The sequence below is a fragment of the Athene cunicularia genome, assembly GCF_003259725.1.
Source record: "Athene cunicularia isolate RWA chromosome 1 unlocalized genomic scaffold, athCun1 chr1_part1, whole genome shotgun sequence".
Taxonomy (NCBI): domain Eukaryota; kingdom Metazoa; phylum Chordata; class Aves; order Strigiformes; family Strigidae; genus Athene; species Athene cunicularia.
Window position 1 is genome coordinate 26,479,369 of NW_020799091.1, and position 19,536 is coordinate 26,498,904.

General features: G+C 43.7%; 2 protein-coding genes across 4 annotated transcripts in view; one reads left to right on the forward strand and one right to left on the reverse strand.

The window, feature by feature from the left end:
• Positions 1 to 4,718, forward strand: part of LOC113484218 (complement C4-like) — a 55,047-nt gene extending 50,329 nt beyond the window's left edge. For 2 of the 3 annotated variants that reach the window (XM_026856487.1, XM_026856480.1), the window contains 2 exons: positions 2,297 to 2,429; positions 3,550 to 4,716. In XM_026856487.1, coding sequence (XP_026712288.1) covers positions 2,297 to 2,429; positions 3,550 to 3,688 — 272 coding nt within the window. In that variant the 3' untranslated portion in view covers positions 3,689 to 4,716. Of the gene's footprint in view, positions 1 to 2,296; positions 2,430 to 3,549 lie in introns of all 3 variants that reach the window. The other variant, XM_026856488.1, reaches the window with a different exon arrangement.
• Positions 4,719 to 6,337: 1,619 nt separating this feature from the next.
• On the reverse strand, positions 6,338 to 18,212 carry STOML3 (stomatin like 3). Its single transcript, XM_026856504.1, has 6 exons — positions 18,143 to 18,212; positions 11,480 to 11,583; positions 10,579 to 10,651; positions 9,251 to 9,333; positions 7,498 to 7,701; positions 6,338 to 7,055 (listed from the first exon to the last, which is right to left on the reverse strand). Exons 1-6 carry the CDS (start codon positions 18,192 to 18,194, stop codon positions 6,999 to 7,001), a joined length of 573 nt encoding a protein of 190 aa, XP_026712305.1. The 5' UTR covers positions 18,195 to 18,212; the 3' UTR covers positions 6,338 to 6,998.
• Between the last annotated feature and the right edge of the window lie 1,324 nt (positions 18,213 to 19,536).

A 19,536-nucleotide genomic window follows, 5' to 3' on the forward strand; every position in this document is an offset into this window, starting at 1 on the left:
ACATTTTTTTCTACTGTAATCATATCCACTGACCTCTGTTTTGATATTAGATGAAGATTTGAAGTACTTGTTGATTATTAAGCACTTGCAACCCTTGCAGAACAGGCTGAGTTGTCCATAATGACTTGCCTGCAGTCAGTGAACAAAGGAAAACTTCCAGAACTTTAATAATTGTGATAACAACAAAAAGGACTTTCTGTTTCTTTAGGTGCAGTGTAAATATTTGCACTGCTCTCAGACAATATCCTTTTGCAGGCCTGCCATCTCAGCTGTCTCCATGTGAACTTTATAAGCAGCACCAGTGAACACTGATACTCTTCAAAGTAATTTCTAGAGAGGCTGTCAGACAACATCTCGGACTTCAACCACTGTGGCATCATGTGGTTGTCAGTTTTGAGTTTGGTAGCCAGAGATTGCCTTTAAAAAGCAACTTCAAAGATTTAAAAATCTTCCCTGCCCAGAGCAGAATAATTATCTCACTCCTTTGACCTTTGCCCAGGGGATTGGTGATGTCACACAATACTTCATGGCACGTAACTTGTGATCTGAGACCAATGTCCAGTTCCTGTCAGAAAATCAGGCCCACACTCTGTGAGATAGCAATCAGTCATACCCATGGCTTTCCATATGCAGGGAAATGATAATGTACCTACTGATCAGAACACCAGCTATGGGACATTACACTACCATGATGGAAAGTTTCATCAGTCCCTCCAGAAAACCTACAGGATCTAAAAGGATTTAGAGCTCTGGGCCCCAATGCATTTATACTCACAACTCACAGGGAAGCATTGGAAAGATTTTGTTTCTTGGCAGCTGAGAGAAACATCCTTCAAATCTGAAGTTGAAGGGAAGAGACAGCTTCTCCTATTCTCATCTCCTTCTTTTTGAGCCTTTAAAAATCCCCTTTGGTTTGTGCTGTATGAGTTTACGAGCAGCAGTAGGCTATGAAGACTGTTTCAGCAGGCTTGAGAAAGGCTGGGAAGAAGCATGAAGCCACGATGATGAAGAAAACTCAAGGTGTTGCATCCAAATCAGCTCATGACTGAACTAGAGTTGTTATCTTTTGTATTTTCTGTGGCTGTTTTGACTGAGCTTGGTCTCTGTTGCCATCATCAAGGGTAGGTGAGAATTAGTAGGGTAAATTCTCATTCTCCAGACCCCTGGCATTATTTCAGTATCACTCCTTACAAATATAGTACTGGTTCAGAAGACAGATGGAAACACTTATTTGTGTTTGGGAGTTAGCAAAAGAAAATTTTGCGAATGTGCACTCCTCAGATTACTTTGACTGTTAATAGTATTAGTGCATGTGTTTTGGATGGCTAATGTTCACGCTGTCCTATGAATCCTTTCAGTGAATAGCATGGCCCATGTAAAATAGCACAGAATCCTTAGTTTCCTCCCACACAGACACCTTATAGATTCTAAAACTTGAAGTAATTGCTTTCTCTAAATTCTGCTTGGATACTTTAGAATATTTTTGTTTCATTTTGTTTTAAATTGGAGATTTAGAATTTAAAATTACACAGTGACCTGTTAAAGTAATAGTTCAGATGCTTATGATCCCCAGAGTCTGAACTGTGTTAGGCCATATGTTAAGCATATGAACCAAGAAATGTGATGGTAATTTAAGCACAATGAACCTGAGGCATAACACCATAATTTTCTCAAGTAATTCTCATCCATCTTTGCATTCATTGAACAAAATGAAAATTCATTACAGCGTGTAGAAAAGGGACAATAGTAAGGTCTTGTATTATATGAGAAAACTTGTAATACTCTATTATTCTTTGGAAGGATGCAGATGTAAAACAGCATACAATACTGAAGGTGTGCTAAGGAGAGTGAGTTTTTAATACTCCGTGCAGCACTGTTGATCCTTAAGACATTTGAATTTAGTTTGCTAGCTTTTAAGACCACTATGAGCCTGAGCAATCTGAAATATACAATGGTGTGTTTTCTTTCTCCTTTGGCTTTTCCTTCAATCTCTGAGATTTAAACAAACTCCATAAAGCCTGAAAGATCACTATAGCAAAACAGCTCCTTCAGTAACTACTGAGGAGGCCAAGACAGCCATCTAAGACAGAAATGGCTTACTTTTGGTCAGATAATGTTAAAGGAAACATATCCTACCAGAGCATGGTCACTTACTCCCATGTCAAGCCACATCCTCCAAGTGAAATATTACCTTGCCTTAGCAGTGGAGTAAATGGCCACAGGGGTTGTGTCCTGTGGGCTATGGTTCTGCTCTTTAATAGAAAAGTTAATGGGATTTTCTCTTCTCATGTCACAGCTGGTGATGAAAGCGTCCAAGTGGGTGCCCACCGACAGTTCCTAACGCGCTCCACGTGCAAGTTAAACATGGTCACTGGCAAACGGTACCTCCTCATGGGGAAAGATGGGCAAACGGTAGATTGCAACAACAAGTAAGTGCAATGGTTTCTGAGCAGCAGTGGCTGCTCTAGTGGACCATGAATCCAGAGGTTACTCAAACTATTAGAATACCTCCAGAAAGCAAAAGGAGGGCCAAATTTCTTAGGGACTGATTCTGCTGGCATTACTAAAATGTGAAGAGTAACTTAACTAACAGTAGGCAAAAGGCAAGCTGTGGGGAAGAGCTGAGCCACCCAAATCCATTGGCTTATCTATCCATGCAGAGCCTGGTTCCCACACTTTTCAGAATCAAAATCTGGCCCTCACTCCACTGGGTTAAAAACTCACAGCTAGAAAAGAAGAATGAGAAACACTCCACAGTTCCATCTACTGCAAAAGCCTTACACAACTCCTGGGTTTGCAAAATAAATGGGTGGGACTGTGGCTAAAAGTAGCTCTCAAAGCTTCTGTTACTTCATGCATGCAAATACATCATTCTTCTCATTCCTCATAGGGAATTTATCTTCTCATTTCTCAAGGGAATTATCTGGGGAGGAATTCAGTCTGACTATTAAATATTTAGTGAGGAAGCCATCTTAAAGGTTTAATTTTGCTGTGCAGAACTGGAGAAAGGTAGTACCTTTGAAAGCTTGTAGGAGGGAGACCTTCTCAAACGGGTTGTAAACACCATTTCCTAAAGCTTTAAAAGGTCCCCTCTCTCCATCTCTATAAGACACCAATGTGAGTGCTTAAGTCAGGGCCCCCTCTACAACAGATGCCTGCTAAAGATCAAAGACTCCAAGCAGAGTTGTAACCTCTAAAGTCTTCTCCAGCCCAGTTGTAAAATGCCAGAAGCTGCACAGTCCCTCACCACCGAAAATTAGGAAACATTTTGAGATACTCTGTTGAATCTAAACGCTCCTTCACTGTGTCTCATTGGTGTTCACTGGGGCTTTTTGTGCCCCTCCAGAAAACTCAAATAAAAACTTAGCCCAAGCTTACGTGGTGAGGTTTGTCCCAGCAAGTTTCAGGCAAGTTTCTTGGCTAGTATCATTCCTCCTAATTTCAGAGATGCCTGGGTGGAGGGATGCAGCCCCACGAGGTTTACACTTCCCTGTTGCTGCAGGTCAGCAGTAGTGACTCATGTCCTTTACCCGTTCCACTTGCTCTCAGGATGCAGTACTTCCTTGATGCACAAGCCTGGGTAGAGAAAATTCCAGACGACAGTGAGTGCCGCACCACCCTGCACCGGCAAGCCTGTGCTCACCTGCAGGACTTCGTGAACATGCCTGACAGCCTGTGCCACTTCTGAATATCCTACCTGTGTGACTGCAACTCAGCTCCTTCCTGAATTTTTCTTGCAAAGTCTGTACATCACAGTGGCACCTGAAACATTGCAGAGCTGCTTCTCTTGCTATCTGTTTTGCTGATTGGAGTATCTTCTTTTAGGTATATGTATGTATGTGTGTGGGGGGTAATATAACAAAAATTGCAGTTACTCTACTAGTTATTGTGTTTATTGTCCCTGACACTGATGAAGAGAGATCAAGAATTTGTCTCCCTGATCAATTACACAACAATGCAATTATCCTGCATGGGATCAAATGAAAAAGTACTGTGCTTGCATAGCTGATTAATTGCTGCAGTCATTGTCACTAAACTTTAAAGAGGCCAAGAAATTTGCAGGGGTCAGAAAGAAGACTGGGCATTCATGGGCTTACCAAGTACAGCCTTTGTTACTCTACTGCTAAAAGAAAAGAAATACTACCACTCAGACTTCAGTACTTCAGTGAATTTCTGATTTTATGTGTGAGTTCTCATGTAGGGGAAAAAATGACCCTGGCTCATACACAGCAGGATTCCCATACACACTTCTGAAGAGGGAAGTGGGACTGGCCCAGCATCAAGGATGTGCAACAGAATTGGATGTGTCCTGTGCCTGACACAAGATTCCTGCACAGGCTAGTTAGTGCTGGTAGCTCACTGAGGGCACAGAACTGCTTTTTTAATTGCACTTTGTAGTCATGTGTCTTCAAGATTTTCTTTTTTTACAGTTTAATTAATTTGCATCACTTAAAAAAAAAATTACACAACCTGTGGTTGCATTTCTCTAAAGCATTGCTGCTTCTCTGGCTATGCAAATGGTTCTGTAGTGAAGATGCAATATTTGTCAGAGAAAGGTGGAGGTTTTGCTGCCACCGTTATAAAGGCTTCCACAAATGGAAAACTAAATTGACAATAAAAAATAACCCCAAACTCAAAACCTCGCTTTTCTTAGGACAAGAAAAAGTCTGGAGAAAATGTTTTGATAACACTGATAAGTAGGTGACTTGCAAATAAAGGTTTTACTTCTTTAGTTTGCCAGAGAATGACATTTGGCGGTTTGTCTGAAGCAGAAAAAAGGTGCATTAAAAAGCTGTTTGCTGAACAGGTCACCATCCTCAGATGCTCACACCACTGTCTTTGTGCCAGCAGCTACTGAGTGCAAAAATTTGCCACCTGGACTGCTTGTGTTACATTGCACTAAAAGCAACAATATGATAATTAGTAGGTGAATGTTGATCTGGTTAATCTGGAGTCAAATAACCCTACTGGATAGGAGGGGCAGCGCTGAGCCTTGTGTGGAGAAGGCCCTACACAGCAGCAGCACCTACCAGAACACCTACTCCACAAGAGCCTTCAGAGCCATAGCAGACAGCCCATCCCTGTGTGCCAGCAATGTGAACTGCCCAGCTCTAGTTGAAGGCTGTAAACTCGAGTATAATGGCAGCTGAACTCAGGTATCAGCCATGCCCCCCACTCAGCTGCCAGGCATTGCATGGGTGGAGGGTGGGGAAGGCTATTTTATAAAAACCTGCACTACTGCTTCATGTCTTTGCATGGGAGGATAAGAAAACTCCTGAAAGCCTGAAAAAGACAGACACTTAAATTAACACAGGACAATTTCTTTTCCTCAAGGTTTGCCCCAGCTTTCAGATTTAAGAAATGAGACTGTAATGCATGGGCATATATTCTCTTCCTTTTATTACTGGGTTTATAGAACTGTCAGTGCTATGGCAAAATCCAGCTGAGGTCAGTAAAGCAAGTACTAATTTTTACTCCTATAAGATAAAGAATAGGCTGTTCCACTGACATACCAATTATCCACTAATTCTGCTAATAGTTATGAAAGAATACCTCTAAGGTTAGAGGCCAAATCCTTCTTTCCAATCCACAGGACTTGAGTTAAATACCAGCATCTGACCCTTTTGCTGTGTGGAGTACATCAAGAGCTCAAAGGTTCTTGCTTAGCAGACAGTTCACCAAATAATTGCTACACTCAAGACTCTGTAAAATGTGGTGAAAGCATCATTAAAATTTCATATTAGGTTTAACATGCATTTTACATATTTTATTGCATTTTACATATTTTCTTCCATTTCACTTGAAGATGAGTCTAAGCTGAAATTGCTTAGTGCCTGAACTCTGCATATGCAGCCTTCTAATGTGGGAGCTGTGTGGTCCTTAAACTGTTTTTACTCTTATTTTTGGTACAGAAGACACGAGTATGCTTCTACTTTAATTCTGGTAGCCTGGGACCCTTGCTTCCTGGGAAACCCTTTAAACCTCTGCGCAAGGAGCTAGCGTAGAACAGTCTCTATCCCCCTCTCTTTTTCTGCCCCAAACTTTCAAGTATATTTATAGGGAGAGGGAAGACAATGGTGGAATTATTCTCTGCTGCCAAAGTCGTTAACGTTTGAAGGTAGCGCAGCTGAAGACCTGCTGGAGACTCAGCCAGCACCATGGAGGCCCGCTTGAGGGCTTTAGAAGCATTCATTTCTCCATCTGCTGCCACAACCTGCAAAGTAAGATAAAAGGAAATGGCAAGTGATGCTGCTCATAGTGGGGAAAATCCACGTTTTCAATTAGGAAGAAACAAACAGGCACTTGGATTCCTGGGACAAGGATATGGGAGCTTAGGGGTAGACATTGCTGTGGGTCTCACCTTAGCTTTTGCCTCTCGAGCAGCCTCTGCTTCAGCTGCCATTGCCGCCTGCATGGCCACAGGAATCCTGACGTCTTTGATCTCCACTTGCACCACTTTGATTCCCCACTGTTCTGTGGCACTGTCAAGGACAGCCTTAGGGACAAACACACAACACACCACGAAGAGCACAGTGATTGCAGAGAGAAAGCCACACAATGTAATCTGCCACTTGGACAGAAGGAAAGGCAGCTTGCAAACCTGCACGACAGAAAGATGGAGCCCTTCAGGGGCACTAACGTTCAATGCAGTGTGTGTACGGTGGGTACTGCAACCTTATGAGATTTGCTGATCAACACCAGTGTTTCCTGTGTGGCTTCTCTATGACCGTCTAAATTATGATCCCCATCCTTTCTCTAGGTGGGTACTTAGCAAACTTCTCCCTCTTACAAAGTAATACTACAGCAACTTCCTAAAACACCACAATGCTGTAAAAGGACCCTGTGGGTGAAACGGACAGCACAGCCCTGCAGCACTGGCACGCCCTTCTGTGTTCAGGCTCCTGGGCGCTGCTGCAATCCACGTCACCATTGTGACCCTGGCTCTGCCCATGGCCACTCTCCTAGCTGGAAAGGGGCTCAATCTCTCTTTGATTTGACTATGCCTCATTTCTGACTGAAAAGTGTAAATCAGGTGTTGGATTTCTTCTCCTTGGCTGCCAAAACATAAAACCAAAACAGATGGCGTTTTAAAGCATAAAACAATTTTGTTCTGTACTCTTAGTTGTTATGACAGGAGATACAAGCCTTGCCTTGATTAAACCTCAATCAAGGGTCTGCTCAAGATAGAGCTTCCCACAAGCGCCGACTTCTTTCTCACTTGCAGCAGTCTCTGTGCAAAGACTAAACTGATTTATTCAAGTCACTGGGTAATTTTGAACCTTCATTGGTTTTTTGACAGGAAATAACTCTTCTACAAGAACCTGGGGAAGTACCTTTGGAATAACTCTTTCTGACTCTTAAGCAATGAGATGTATAATTAAAGAAAACATAAATTTTGTTATCATTGTTGAAGAAAGAGAGAGAGATTATTTCTGATTTTCTACTCCCCAGAACACATCTCCATGCTTGTCAGTGAATTTTGAGAGCCAGATTTACCTGGATACTGCGTACAATCTCCTCACGACCTGTCAGGAGCTGAGCCAACGTCTGTGTACCCAGAATGTTTCTCAGGGTTGTCTGTGCCAAGAGGAAGGTAGCTGAGTGGACATCAGTGATGTTAGCAACGGCACTGACAGCACTGTGGATCCTGTAGTACACCACCCCGTCGACTTGGGTAGTAATGGCATCTTTCATGAGAATCTGTGTTTGAGAAATGTACAGAATTAGAGAAGGATCCAATAACACATCATTTGTCAAGAAAATGGAATAATTTTTTATCCCCTTAGTGAGGAAAAGGCCCTGATAATTCAAGGAAACCAAGAATTTATTTGGGGTTCTTTGTCATTCCCCTGAGAATTAAAGGAATCTATCCAGCATGACCAAAGTTTTAAATGGGTCAAAATGTTGTACATATAGCCTTTAAACAACAGTTTCTATAATAAGTGAATGTCATAATTTGAATTAATTTCTTCTGCAATAATAAATTATGGTTATCCTCTTCCTTTCTTGTAGAAAGGGCCATTAATGATTTTATACATAGCATGTAGTTTGGAAGAACTGTACTACTTCCCCTAAATAATGTATTTGTAAGAAACATCAGAAAATTAAAACAAAAATGCAAAGCAAAGTGCAAGACATTGGGAGAACCACCCCTGAAAAATATTCAAGTATTCATAGAGTTGTGTCATCCTTTGCCAGATAAGTCCCCTGTGCCTCAGCGGGTAGCTGGCCTCAGTGGAGCATGGATGATGCTCCACTACCTCTTCCCTCCTCAGCATCTTTTGCCTGCAAGTAAATTCCAGTTCAGCCAGACCCAGTACAGCCTTGTACAGCACAAGTACTGCAACCATCTTCCTTCTAGCCTCCCATTTCAGGGGAGACATTTTTCATTCCACCACATGCATCCATTCCTGCAACCTGTGCTCTGAGCAAAGGCTCTTTGTGATTACAGAAAGATAACGGTCCAAGAAACACCTCCTGGGGAAGATAATGGGCAATCCTGGGGCCAAAGGGGTCCTGGGACCATCTCTTTCCCCTCTGCCCTTTGTGTAAGGGAGGGGACAGCAGTGCCAACTCCATGAGCAGAAGCATTATACTGCAGCGGGGACAGGGACACACGGAGCAAAAGCTTTATCAGGATGACGGGAATTGCTCAGCAACTGATTCTTCAGATTAAATTATTCAATCAATGTTTGTCAGCAGAACGCCTAAAGATATGCCACTACATTTCTGCTTGAATGGGAGTTTTGTGGACGTCTGCTAATTCCTGTTAATTTAAGGAGATTTGTTACCCATACATAATTTGCCTTTTAAGAAAGAGTGGGCATAACTTCAAGCCGCAACTACATCAGTGGAAGCTTTTTTGAGTGGCAAGCTGTAAGATCCAGTTTTATTTAGACATTCATTTCTGGATATCTTACACTAGTCTATTGATTCATTTCCATGTGTATATACCATTGGGAATTTTTTAGCCTCTCTCTCTGTCTTCCATTTGGAGTTTTACCCCCCTGCCCCTTATCATTTATCTCACAGTTCTGAACATCAGCAAGAGGAGTTTGTTTGGCCTGCAACAATGCATGTGAAGGTTTTCCTAAGTAAAGCAGTTTGAAAGTCAGAATAGACAGCAAATAAGCTAAATTTTATATGGTAGTTCACAGCTGCAAGATTATAAAACACCTGCATTATTTTTGATTGTGAATCAACTCTTATCTCTTATTTCCATCTTAGATGGCTGCTAGAAAATAGTTACCTCTTGTGGAGGAATGGTACAGGTAACTGTTCTAAGATCAACCTTGACAAACGTATCTGTACATGGAAGTATGAAGATCAAACCTAAAAAAATAAAAATAATTAGATTAAATGCTTCTGAAAGCTACGTCTAGTGCCAGGTAACCTGTATAGAGCAAACAGATGAAAATATCCTCAGGGCAGGGAATGAGCCCACCTTATTACTATAGCTGTCCTTTCTGGTACAGGAGGTGATGACAGTGATATTTTGCACTTTCAAATAAGAGAGAGAAATCCAGATATATGAAAATAATATGAATTTATTATAACTTAATGACCTAGGGCTCTGGACTAGGAATGAGCAGACTGCAGTTCTGGTCTCAAATCTGTCATGAGACTTGGCAAAAATTCCTTCCATGGCTTTGTTTAGTTTCCCCTCCTTGGATCATAAGCCATTTATGGTACAGTATGTGTGTCCCCAGGAAAGACATCTCCCAGGTTGCAATTCCTGCACCACCTGTAGGTTCCCAAATGAGGAACATGGTCCCAAGATCTGACCTGTCCTGTGAAGGAGTCCCCACTCTCCCTTCGCTGGAGAGGGAGACTTGACATAACTATTCTTCTAATCTCAACACCTTGCTTAGGTGCCCATAGCCAAGCAAGAGAGGTCTGAACTTGCTCTAGCTGCTCTTTGGACCACTATTCAAGAGGAAGGACAGAACATGAAAAGGATTTTTTTTCCTCTCATTTTAACTTCCAGTTTGCCCAGTTCCATTGCACAGAGGTGGTAACTGCACCAATGTAAATACCTCATGTTGTTGGGTTTGGTTTGTATTTGTGATTTGTAACCTGATCCTAGGTGACTGTAACAAACTCTGTATAGCTGCACAGTGTCCCTGCCCTGTCCTATTTACCTTTTTCAGAGCAGAAGACAGCTACAGAGCTGGCAGCAACAAGCAGTGTTGGAAGTGAGGTACAGGGAGGGTGGTCACAGTCACTCAAAACAGCCTGGCAGACCTGAAGGCTGCATTTAAACCTCTCTGGTCCTCCATCAGTGTCTAACGGCATGAGCTCAACCTTCTGTTGTCCAACCTACTCAAGAGCAAAGCCGTACCTGGTATCAAGGTCATCAACCTTCTATGTCGTGCTGTGACAGGGGAGTGGCTTTTTCTTCTCTTCAGAAAAACAAACAGCCTGCAGGTAAAGGAACTGCAGCAGAGAGGACCTTCTCATACCCCCCATGCCAGGAAGAAGGATTTCATGGACCTCTGCAATTCTCTATGTGGTTAGAGTGCATCGTATTAAAATAAAAACAGTGCATCTTAATGGAATAAAACTGCATGCATTCACCTGGTCCCCTTGCTTTCTTAGACAGTATACGGCCCAGCCGAAATACAACAGCACGTTCATATTCTCTGATAACCTAGGAAAATATTTTAAATTTAGAATTTTACAACTAACTCTATTCCCATATTCTGGTCTGAATTTTAATCTTTGGCATCCATATTATATGTGAAAAAAAAAGTACAAATAATATAGGAACCACAAAAGCTGCAAATCACCAGGCATCTTATTCCTTCTCCTCACCTCATCCTTTGCTGGAAAAACTTTGCTGTCTCTGCAAACAGGTTACAAACCAGATCAAATATGAAAGAACTGCCACTGATCTAATGAGGCTACCCACAACTCCCTCAAAATCAGTGCTAACTCAGAGCTGTGGCAAAGTATATCTCACCTCAGATGACCTAGCTAACTACTTTGGTTAGTGTATCATCAGAGCAACTCAGGGCCTGGTATCCAGGGCAATCACCCTGGTAACTCACCCCTAAAAATTGCTTTAAATTAACCACATTATACTCATGTATTGAAAGGGCATTTTGTGGGTTTGGGTTATATAGTCACTCAATGCAGGGATCCATGTTCCCATGTACTTATGTTAATCACTATTGCTGTCAGTATGAAATAAGAGTTCTTCAGAAAAGTTTGTAGATTTATTCTCCCAGTGTTGTAATGCAGGGAAGTTTAACTGGTGATGGAAGTTGAGAATGGAAGAAACTAAATAATTTGCGGAGATATAGAAAGTCAGTGAAGGAACATGGATCTTGGTCCCAGACCACATCTTCACTACAAGCCCTTATGACTTCCTAAAAGTGAATGTGAAGTGTCATAACAAAATCAGTAAATCAATAAACATAAGTAACAGTGATGATAACAGAGTGTTCTTTATGAGCCTCAAATCCCACTAGCTTACCTTGATACATGTCCAGATAGAAATAGGAAAGGTAATAAGCACCAGGAGGAATGAAAAGGAAACCAGGATCCAGCCACAGACACCAATTCCTTTCTGCCTGTCAGCTATTAAAAAAAAAAAAAAAAAGAGCAATGAATGCAAATTTTGAAAAAAAAGATATCCAAGGGATGTAGATCTAGCCCAGAACAATCATGATGGACTGCAAAGTCCACAGAGACTCACTCTCTCTTCCTCACTCTCATCGCTCACTGAAAGCTGTAGAACACCCAGCCAAACATCCAACCTTATGGCCCTTCTGCTCAAAAGGTTAAAAGGTTCAGAAAGTACATTTTGCAACTGGAAAGGAAGTGGAAAGATAAAAGGCATTAACAAAGCTGGAGGCTGTGAGTGAGAAGTAAAACACTGGGTGGAGTACCAGTGGATATGAATCTCTGTTAGTGCGTCATGGATGGGGCAAAAAGATTTAGTTTGTATGAAACAGGTAATAAGGAAAATGAGGGGAACTGTTGTCATTAGATAAGTGTTAAAACAGTTCATCCAGTTCATCCACTGGACCAGAAGTTTCAAAATCAGTGCCTGTCAAAATGCACACCCATGCATTTTGAGCAGTTCTCACTGTGTTCAGCTCATCTCATCACAAAATTTCATTATAATGAAATCAAAATACATCAAAATAATTTAATTATTTTAGTGCCTGAAGGGAAGGCAGTGGTGAGTTGTTGTTCAAGTACTAAAAGTTTGGGAGGCTTTGTAAGGGAAATGTGATCAAGGAGCTGTTGCTCTTTGAAGAGCAGTTGGAACTGCTGAGATCCTCACAGAAGCAACTCGGAAGAGGGCAAGGAGTGAAACAGGCTAGTCCTGCCACCAGGACAGAGTGCTGCAAGGTCAGCTGATTCTGCTAAATACAGAAACGCCTTGGATCAGGAGTGTCATGAGAAAAGCAGAAGCATCAGGGATGCAGGCTGGGCTAGCCCCAAGGGCTGCCTGGCTGCCAGGTTTGGGGCAGAAGAGGGTTTTTGTGAGCATGAGCATTAGCAGATGGGAAGCTGAACACCACAGCCAGTTTCCCAGCACAAGGGTAAGAGGTAGGAAAGAGGGACACAGGCTCAGAGGTCTCCTCAGAGAACCTCCCCCATGCTGATGGAAAGATGCAGCATGTTTTGGATATGTTACTTCAAAGGTATAGGGTAGTGCTGGGAATTTCTGACATCAAATAAAATTCATATGCAGCTAGAAACTGATAAATAGAAAACAATTCATTTTATACTTTGTGAGAAAAACTTGTCACCACAGTGAAACAGCGTGAGGCAACCTGATCTGTAAGGCACAAGCTAACAGACCAGCAGAGCAGGACTGACGGGTTTGTCAGAAAACCCCCAGCAACTCCGCAGGAGGAGACACAACACAGCCCTCCTGCAGATCCTTCCTACCTCTTGGGTACCATAGCTGGACTGCACTTGCAAGCAATGTTAACTGCAAACACGGGGGTTTCAACCAAGCCCTTTGCTGCTTGCAGTTTTGCCCATTCTACTTCTGAGGTCCCTGCTGCAGATTTAATCACTCACACATAAATACATTTGCATCTGAAAGGGCCAAGTTTCAGGCCTCCCGGAGAGCTGGGCACAGAATTGCTGCACCAGGGGTCCACCTTTTCTCCTGATCCTTTCCAACAAACAGTAATTTGAAATGGCTGTTTCATGAGGTATATCAGTCATCCTGCAGTCAGTGGTAGGAATGATTTGAGGAGCTCCCCTGAGTAAATTGCCATGCAAACATTAAGGGTATGTGTATGAAGGCAGGACTTTCAAGATTTAATGTGAAAATCTTTAATGCTTTCACTGCTGCTTGTTTGCCACACAGTGTATTTCACGTTAAACAAGTGGTGTGTCAGGCTACAACAGGTATGTCAAGTACCAGCAACCAAACATATTTAATCAGTAGAAAGGGATCAAGGAAACTCATGGAATGGGCATCATTCACAATCCTTAATTCTGAAACTTGGGGAAATTAATAATGAAAGGATGTTTTGTTCAGCAAATTCAACGTTTTGCATGCTCTTCATTTCATCTAAATGATTAGCTTACAGAAAAATGTCTGAAACCTGGCTATGCCAAACCTGGCTATGAAGAACCTCCTCAAAAGCAATTGTGGACTGTAATGTCATCTGCCACCATCCACCTGAGACCACTATGAAGATGGCTTGTAGGAATGACGCAATTCACAGATGGGGGGAATGGCTGAGAACAAGTGGCCACACTCTGAAGATTGATATTTGAGCAGTTGAGAGGAGGTAAAGGGTCAAGATATCACTTATCACCGCTGTGGTCAAAAAGCACACAGCCCAACCTTGACAAAGTACAACTGAATTCTTCTGCATGAGAATTGTCCTAGAGATCCTGATGCCAGCTAAAAACATAGATTCCAATGAGAAAAGCAGGATATGAAAGTATGCTTTCTTAATAGTGAATCACAGCATTGTCTAGATTGGAAAAGACCTTGAAGATCATCCAGTCCAACCATTAACCTATCACTGACAGTTCCCAACTACACCAGATCCCTCAGCGCTATGTCGACCCAACTCTTAAACACCTCCAGGGATGGGGACTCCACCACCGCCCTGGGCAGCCCATTTCAACACCTAACAACCCCTTCTGGAAAGAAATGCTTCCTGATAGCCAGTCTAAACCTTCCCTGGTGCAACTTGAGGCCATTCCCTCTTGTCCTATCACTTGTTACTTGGTTAAAGAGACTCATCCTCAGCTCTCTGCAACCTCCTTTCAGGGAGCTGTAGAGGGCGATGAGGTCTCCCCTCAGCCTCCTCTTCTCCAGACTAAACACCCCCAGGTCCCTCAGCCGCTCCCCGTACGACCTGTGCTCCAGACCCTGCACCAGCTCCGTTGCCCTTCTCTGGACACGCTCGAGTCATTCAATGTCCTTTTTGTAGTGAGGGGCCCAAAACTGAACACAGGAATCGAGGGGCGGCCTCACCAGTGCCGAGTACAGGGGTCAGATCCCTTCCCTGTCCCTGCTGGCCACGCTATTGCTGACACAAGCCAGGATGCCATTGGCCTTCTTGGCCCCCTGGGCACACTGCTGGCTCCTGTTCAGCCGGCTGTCAATCAAACCCCCCAGGTCCCTCTCTGACTGGCAGCTCTCCAGCCACTCCTCCCCAAGCCTGTAGTGCTGCTGGGGGTTGTTGTGGCCCAAGGGCAGCCCCCAGCATTTGACCTTATGGAAACTCCTCCAGTTGGCCTCAGCCCATGGCTCCAGCCTGTCCAGGTCTCTCTGCAGAGCGTCCCTGCCCTCGAGCAGATCAACACTCCCACCCAGCTTGGGGTCATCTGCAAACTGACTGAGGGTGCACTCGATCCCCTCGTCTAGATCATCAATAAAGATGTTAAACAAGAGTGGTCCAAAAAAAAACACCACTCGTGAACGGCCGCCAGCTGAATTTAACTCCGTTCACCACAACTCTTTGGGCCCGGCCATCCAGACAGTTTTTTACCCATCAAAGCATGTGCCCATCCAAGCCACAAGCAGCCAGTTTTGTCAGGAGAATGCTGTGGGAAACGGTGTCAAAGACCTTGCTAAAGTCAAGGTAAACAACATCCACAGCCTTTCCCTCATCCAATAAGCAGGTCGCCCTATTCATAGAAGGAGATCAGATTTATCAGGCAGGATCTGACTTTTATCAACCCATGCTGACTAGACCTGATCCCCTGGTTGTCCATTATATGACTTTTAATGGCACCCGAGATGACCTGCTCCATGACCTTCCCTGGCACTGAGGTCAGACTGACAGGTCCATAGTTTCCTGGATCCTCCTTTCTGCCTTTCTTGTAGATGGGTGTCACAGTTTCCACCCTCCAGTCCAATGGGACCTCCCCAGTTAGCCATGACTTCAGGTAAATCATGGACAGCAGCTTGGCGAGCACATCTGCCAACTCCCTCAGCACCCTTGGGTGTAACCCAACCGGTCCCACAGACTTGTGTGCATCCAAGTGGTGCAGCAGGTCTCTGACCACCTCCTCTTCAACTGTGCTGACCTCAATCTGCGTCCCCTCCCCATCTCCCAGCTCATGAGCTGGGTGTCCAGGGAACAGCCAGTTCCACTGCTAAAGACTGAGGCAAAGGAGGTGCTGAGCACCTCAGCCTTTTCCTCATCCTTAGTTACCATGTTTCTCTCTGCATCCAGTAAAGGAGGGAGATTTTCCCTAATCCTCCTTTTGCTTTTAACGAATTTATAGAAACATTTTTTGTTATCCTTAACAGCTGTAGCCAAGCTGAGTTCTAGCTGTGCCTTGGCTCTCCTAATGTTCTCCCTGCATAGCTTCACTGCATCTTTATAGTCTTTGTGAGAGACCTGGTCCCTCTTCCAAAGGCAATAGATTCCCCTTTTGTTCTTGAGATCCAGCCAAAGGTCCCTGTTTAGCCAGGCCGGTCTCCTTCCCTGCCTGCTTGTTTTCCGGCACACGGGAACAGCCTGCTCCTGTGCCTTTAGGATTTCTCTCTTGAAGTATGTCCAGCCTTCCTGGACTCCCATTTCCTTCAAGGCAGCCTCCCAAGGGATTTTTAATCTGTCTTCTGAACAGGTCAGTTAGCCCTGTGGAAGTCTAAGGTGGCAGTTTTACTAACCCCTCTCTTTGTTCTCAAAGGATCAAAAATTTGATCATCTCACGGTCACTGCACCCTAGACGGCCTCCAACCTTTACCTCCCCCACAAGCTCTTCCCTGTTCACAAGCAGCAGGTCCAGGGGGGCACCTTCCCTGGTCGGCTCACTCACCAGCTGGGTGAGGAAGTTCTCCTCCACACATTCCAGGAACCTCCTGCATTGTTCCCTCTCTGCTGTGTTGTGTTCCCAGCAGATACCCAGGAGGTTAAAGTCCCCCACAAGAACAATGGCATCTGACTGCGAGATTTCTCCCAACTGTTAGTAGAAAGCTTCATCCACCTCACCGCTTTGGTTGGGGGGTTTATAGCAGACTCCCACAGCAAGATCTGCTTTATTGGCCCTTAACCTAATCCACACACTCTCAACCCCATTATCACTATACTTGATTTCTGAGCTGTCATAGCATTCTCTTACATATAGGGCCACTCCACCACCTCTCCTTCCCTGTCTGTCCCTCCTGAAGAGCTTGTAGCCATTGACTGCAGCACTCCAGCCGTGTGAGGCATCCCACCACGTTTCTGTGATAGCTACTATGTCATAGTTCTCATGCTGCATCATGGTCTCAAGCTCCCCCTGTTTGTTGCTCATACTGCCTGCACTGGTATAGATGCACTTGAGATGAGCTAGTGAATGCAACACCCTTTTGTGAGTGTGGGCCCCATTCCCCACCAGACCCTTCTCAGGTGCTTCCATGGTTCCTAAAGATCTTTCCCTTCTCTCAAATGAAGTGGCAGAGGGAGAGCCCTCACCAGTCCACCATCCTTCAAGCTTTGGCACGCTTCCCTTGTGCTTGTTCCTAACATGCCCAGTTATGTCCCCGTCCCCCCTCACATCTAGTTTAAAGCCCTGTCAATAACCCCTGCTAACTCCTGCCCCACAATCCTTTTCCCCCTCTGGGACAGCTGCATCCCACCTCTCTCATTTGTTGCCAGCAGATCAGGTGCCAGAATCCAGACCTATCTCCCCCAAAACCACCACAAATATTCTCTGATCACCCTGAAGTTTCAAACCATTTAACCACAAGACAAATGGAAGATTCTAGAAAAATGCAATAGTGAAGAATAAGGATCAGTCACAACACAGCATACCACTGACCTGAGTTTGCCATACCTGTACATGGATTACAATCATCAAACTACAAAAAAACCTCAATTGGGTCTACAGCCCAGAGCAAACCAAGAGTGGCAATGCACTGCAAAATGTGAGAGCTCACAAATCAGCAGTTCTGAAAAAAGCTCTAGGACACTCATAAGATTCACTGTGTTTTCTTGATACACACACCATGGTACATCATGAACACACTTAATACAGAAAATCATGATGTGGGTGTCAAACTTAAAAGTAAATTAAAAGCTCATGTCCAAGTTGTCTTGTGAAGAATATAAACAACTGCAGGCAAAAATCACCCATCTCCTACAGCAATAAAGAGGTGGAGTAGACTTAGTCTCTTATAACCACTAGGTACCCTCCTGCTTTCTACAAACACCCAAATCAATCTTGTCAAGATTCGTCCTTGTCCCACTGCACTATTCAGACACTCTGGCACTCATGGCCATACACAACAGTGGAAACAGCACACATTGCCAGTAACAACTTGATTTGGCATCAGTCCCCTTGCTTGAAGAGAGAACCAGGTGTTCATCACAAAAGTCCAAACAGATCAGCATCTTTTTGGGGCTGAAAAATTCTTCTGCCTTCCCTAACTTTTCCCTTTCCACCCCATCCCTACATACAGAAGTGTATCAATAGCTTAATCAGTCATTTCAGTCCCCAGGGCCATTTTGCCAGAAGGTAGATACTGACATGGTGGCAGGACAGTATGAGGCGATTTGTTCTGTCACTCACAGTGGCAGATTCTGAATTTTCATCTCCAGCCTATGTGGGAGACGTTATAAATGCCTGGGATGAAACGTACTTTGGTTAGTTTTGCTCCTTTTTATTGTTATTGAGAAAAAAAACCACACACACACACACACAAAACAAGGCTTACCGATTAGATGCTCTGTGTTGTTTTTCCTGGGTGACTCTCTCTGGGAATCCATTCCATTTGAGGGAAGCTCTGATCCCCTTACAGATGAGACAGCAGCACTTGAAACTGCACAGTTCTCATGCAAAGCACTGAAGAGAGGCAGGGTGAGAGAAGAAATCCCGCTTGTATGAGAGCCCTCTGGGAGTCAGTTACCCTGGTAAGGAGTGTATGATTACAAAAACAAAGCCTTGTGGTAAGGAGTGTATGATTACAAAAACAAAGCCTTGTGGATCAGGGTTGTCTGTGATGCAACTCTGTGGTCTTCTGTGGCTGTCTTCTGTCTGGGGAGGCACTTGGCCCAGGTGGTTTTACACCCCACAAAATCCACACTATAAATTATTTCTATGAATCAGTATTATCTGTCATCAGAGAGAAAACAAGAACAAGACAAGACAGAAAGAGAAGATAAAGAGAAAACAAGTCCTGTGAGAAGCAGCTGATAGAACTTGGGTTGTTTAGCCTGGAGAAAAAGCAGCTCTGGGGAGACCTTATCACTCTCTTACAACTACCTGAAAGGAGGTTGTAGCGAGGTGGGGGGTCGGTCTCTTCTCCCAGGTAACAAGCGTTAGGATGAGAGGATCTAAACCTCAGCCAGGTTTAGATTGGGTGTCATGAAAAGTTTTTTCACCAAAAAGATTATCAAGCACTGGAACAGGCTGCCAAGGCAGATAATTTAGTCACCATCCCTGGAAAGTACTTAAAAGATGTGTAGATGTGGCACTTAGGAACATGGTTTAGTGGTGGACTTGGCTGTGCTAGGTTAATGGTTGGACTCAATGATCTTAAGGTCTTTTCCAACCTAAATGATTTTATGATTCTACAAAGCCAGAGGGTACAGACTGAGTACTGCTTCTTCACTGTACACCTCTTACTATTACGGGGGCCAGCCACTGTCTAGAACTCAAACACTGGCAACATAAATAATCCTCCAGGTGAGGTCCTTGTGCTGTGTAGAATAGTTCATCACACACTTCTTGATACTGCCCATCACTATAGGTAGAACTCTGTTGTGCTAATATCAAAAAAAAAACATTGTAGAAGCATTTCAGCTCCAAAGACTTAAAAATTTTCCAAAAATATTTTTCACAAAATACTTTTTGACAGTCAAACCAAGGATAGCATTTCAGAACAAGCCATTTCTGAAGGCTGCAGCAGCAGAGAGCAGCCTTCTCAAACGACAAAAATCTCTTGCTCGTTATTTGAGAAAAAATGAGGTGGCTTTTCATATGTAATTTATGAGTTTGACATACAGCTGCATTGATTATATGGCTGTTTTCTGTGGGCAGCCATCAAGAGTATCTTTGAAGATCCGACTCCAGCTTCATTTCACTTGTCTTCATCCCTGCCAGCAACTG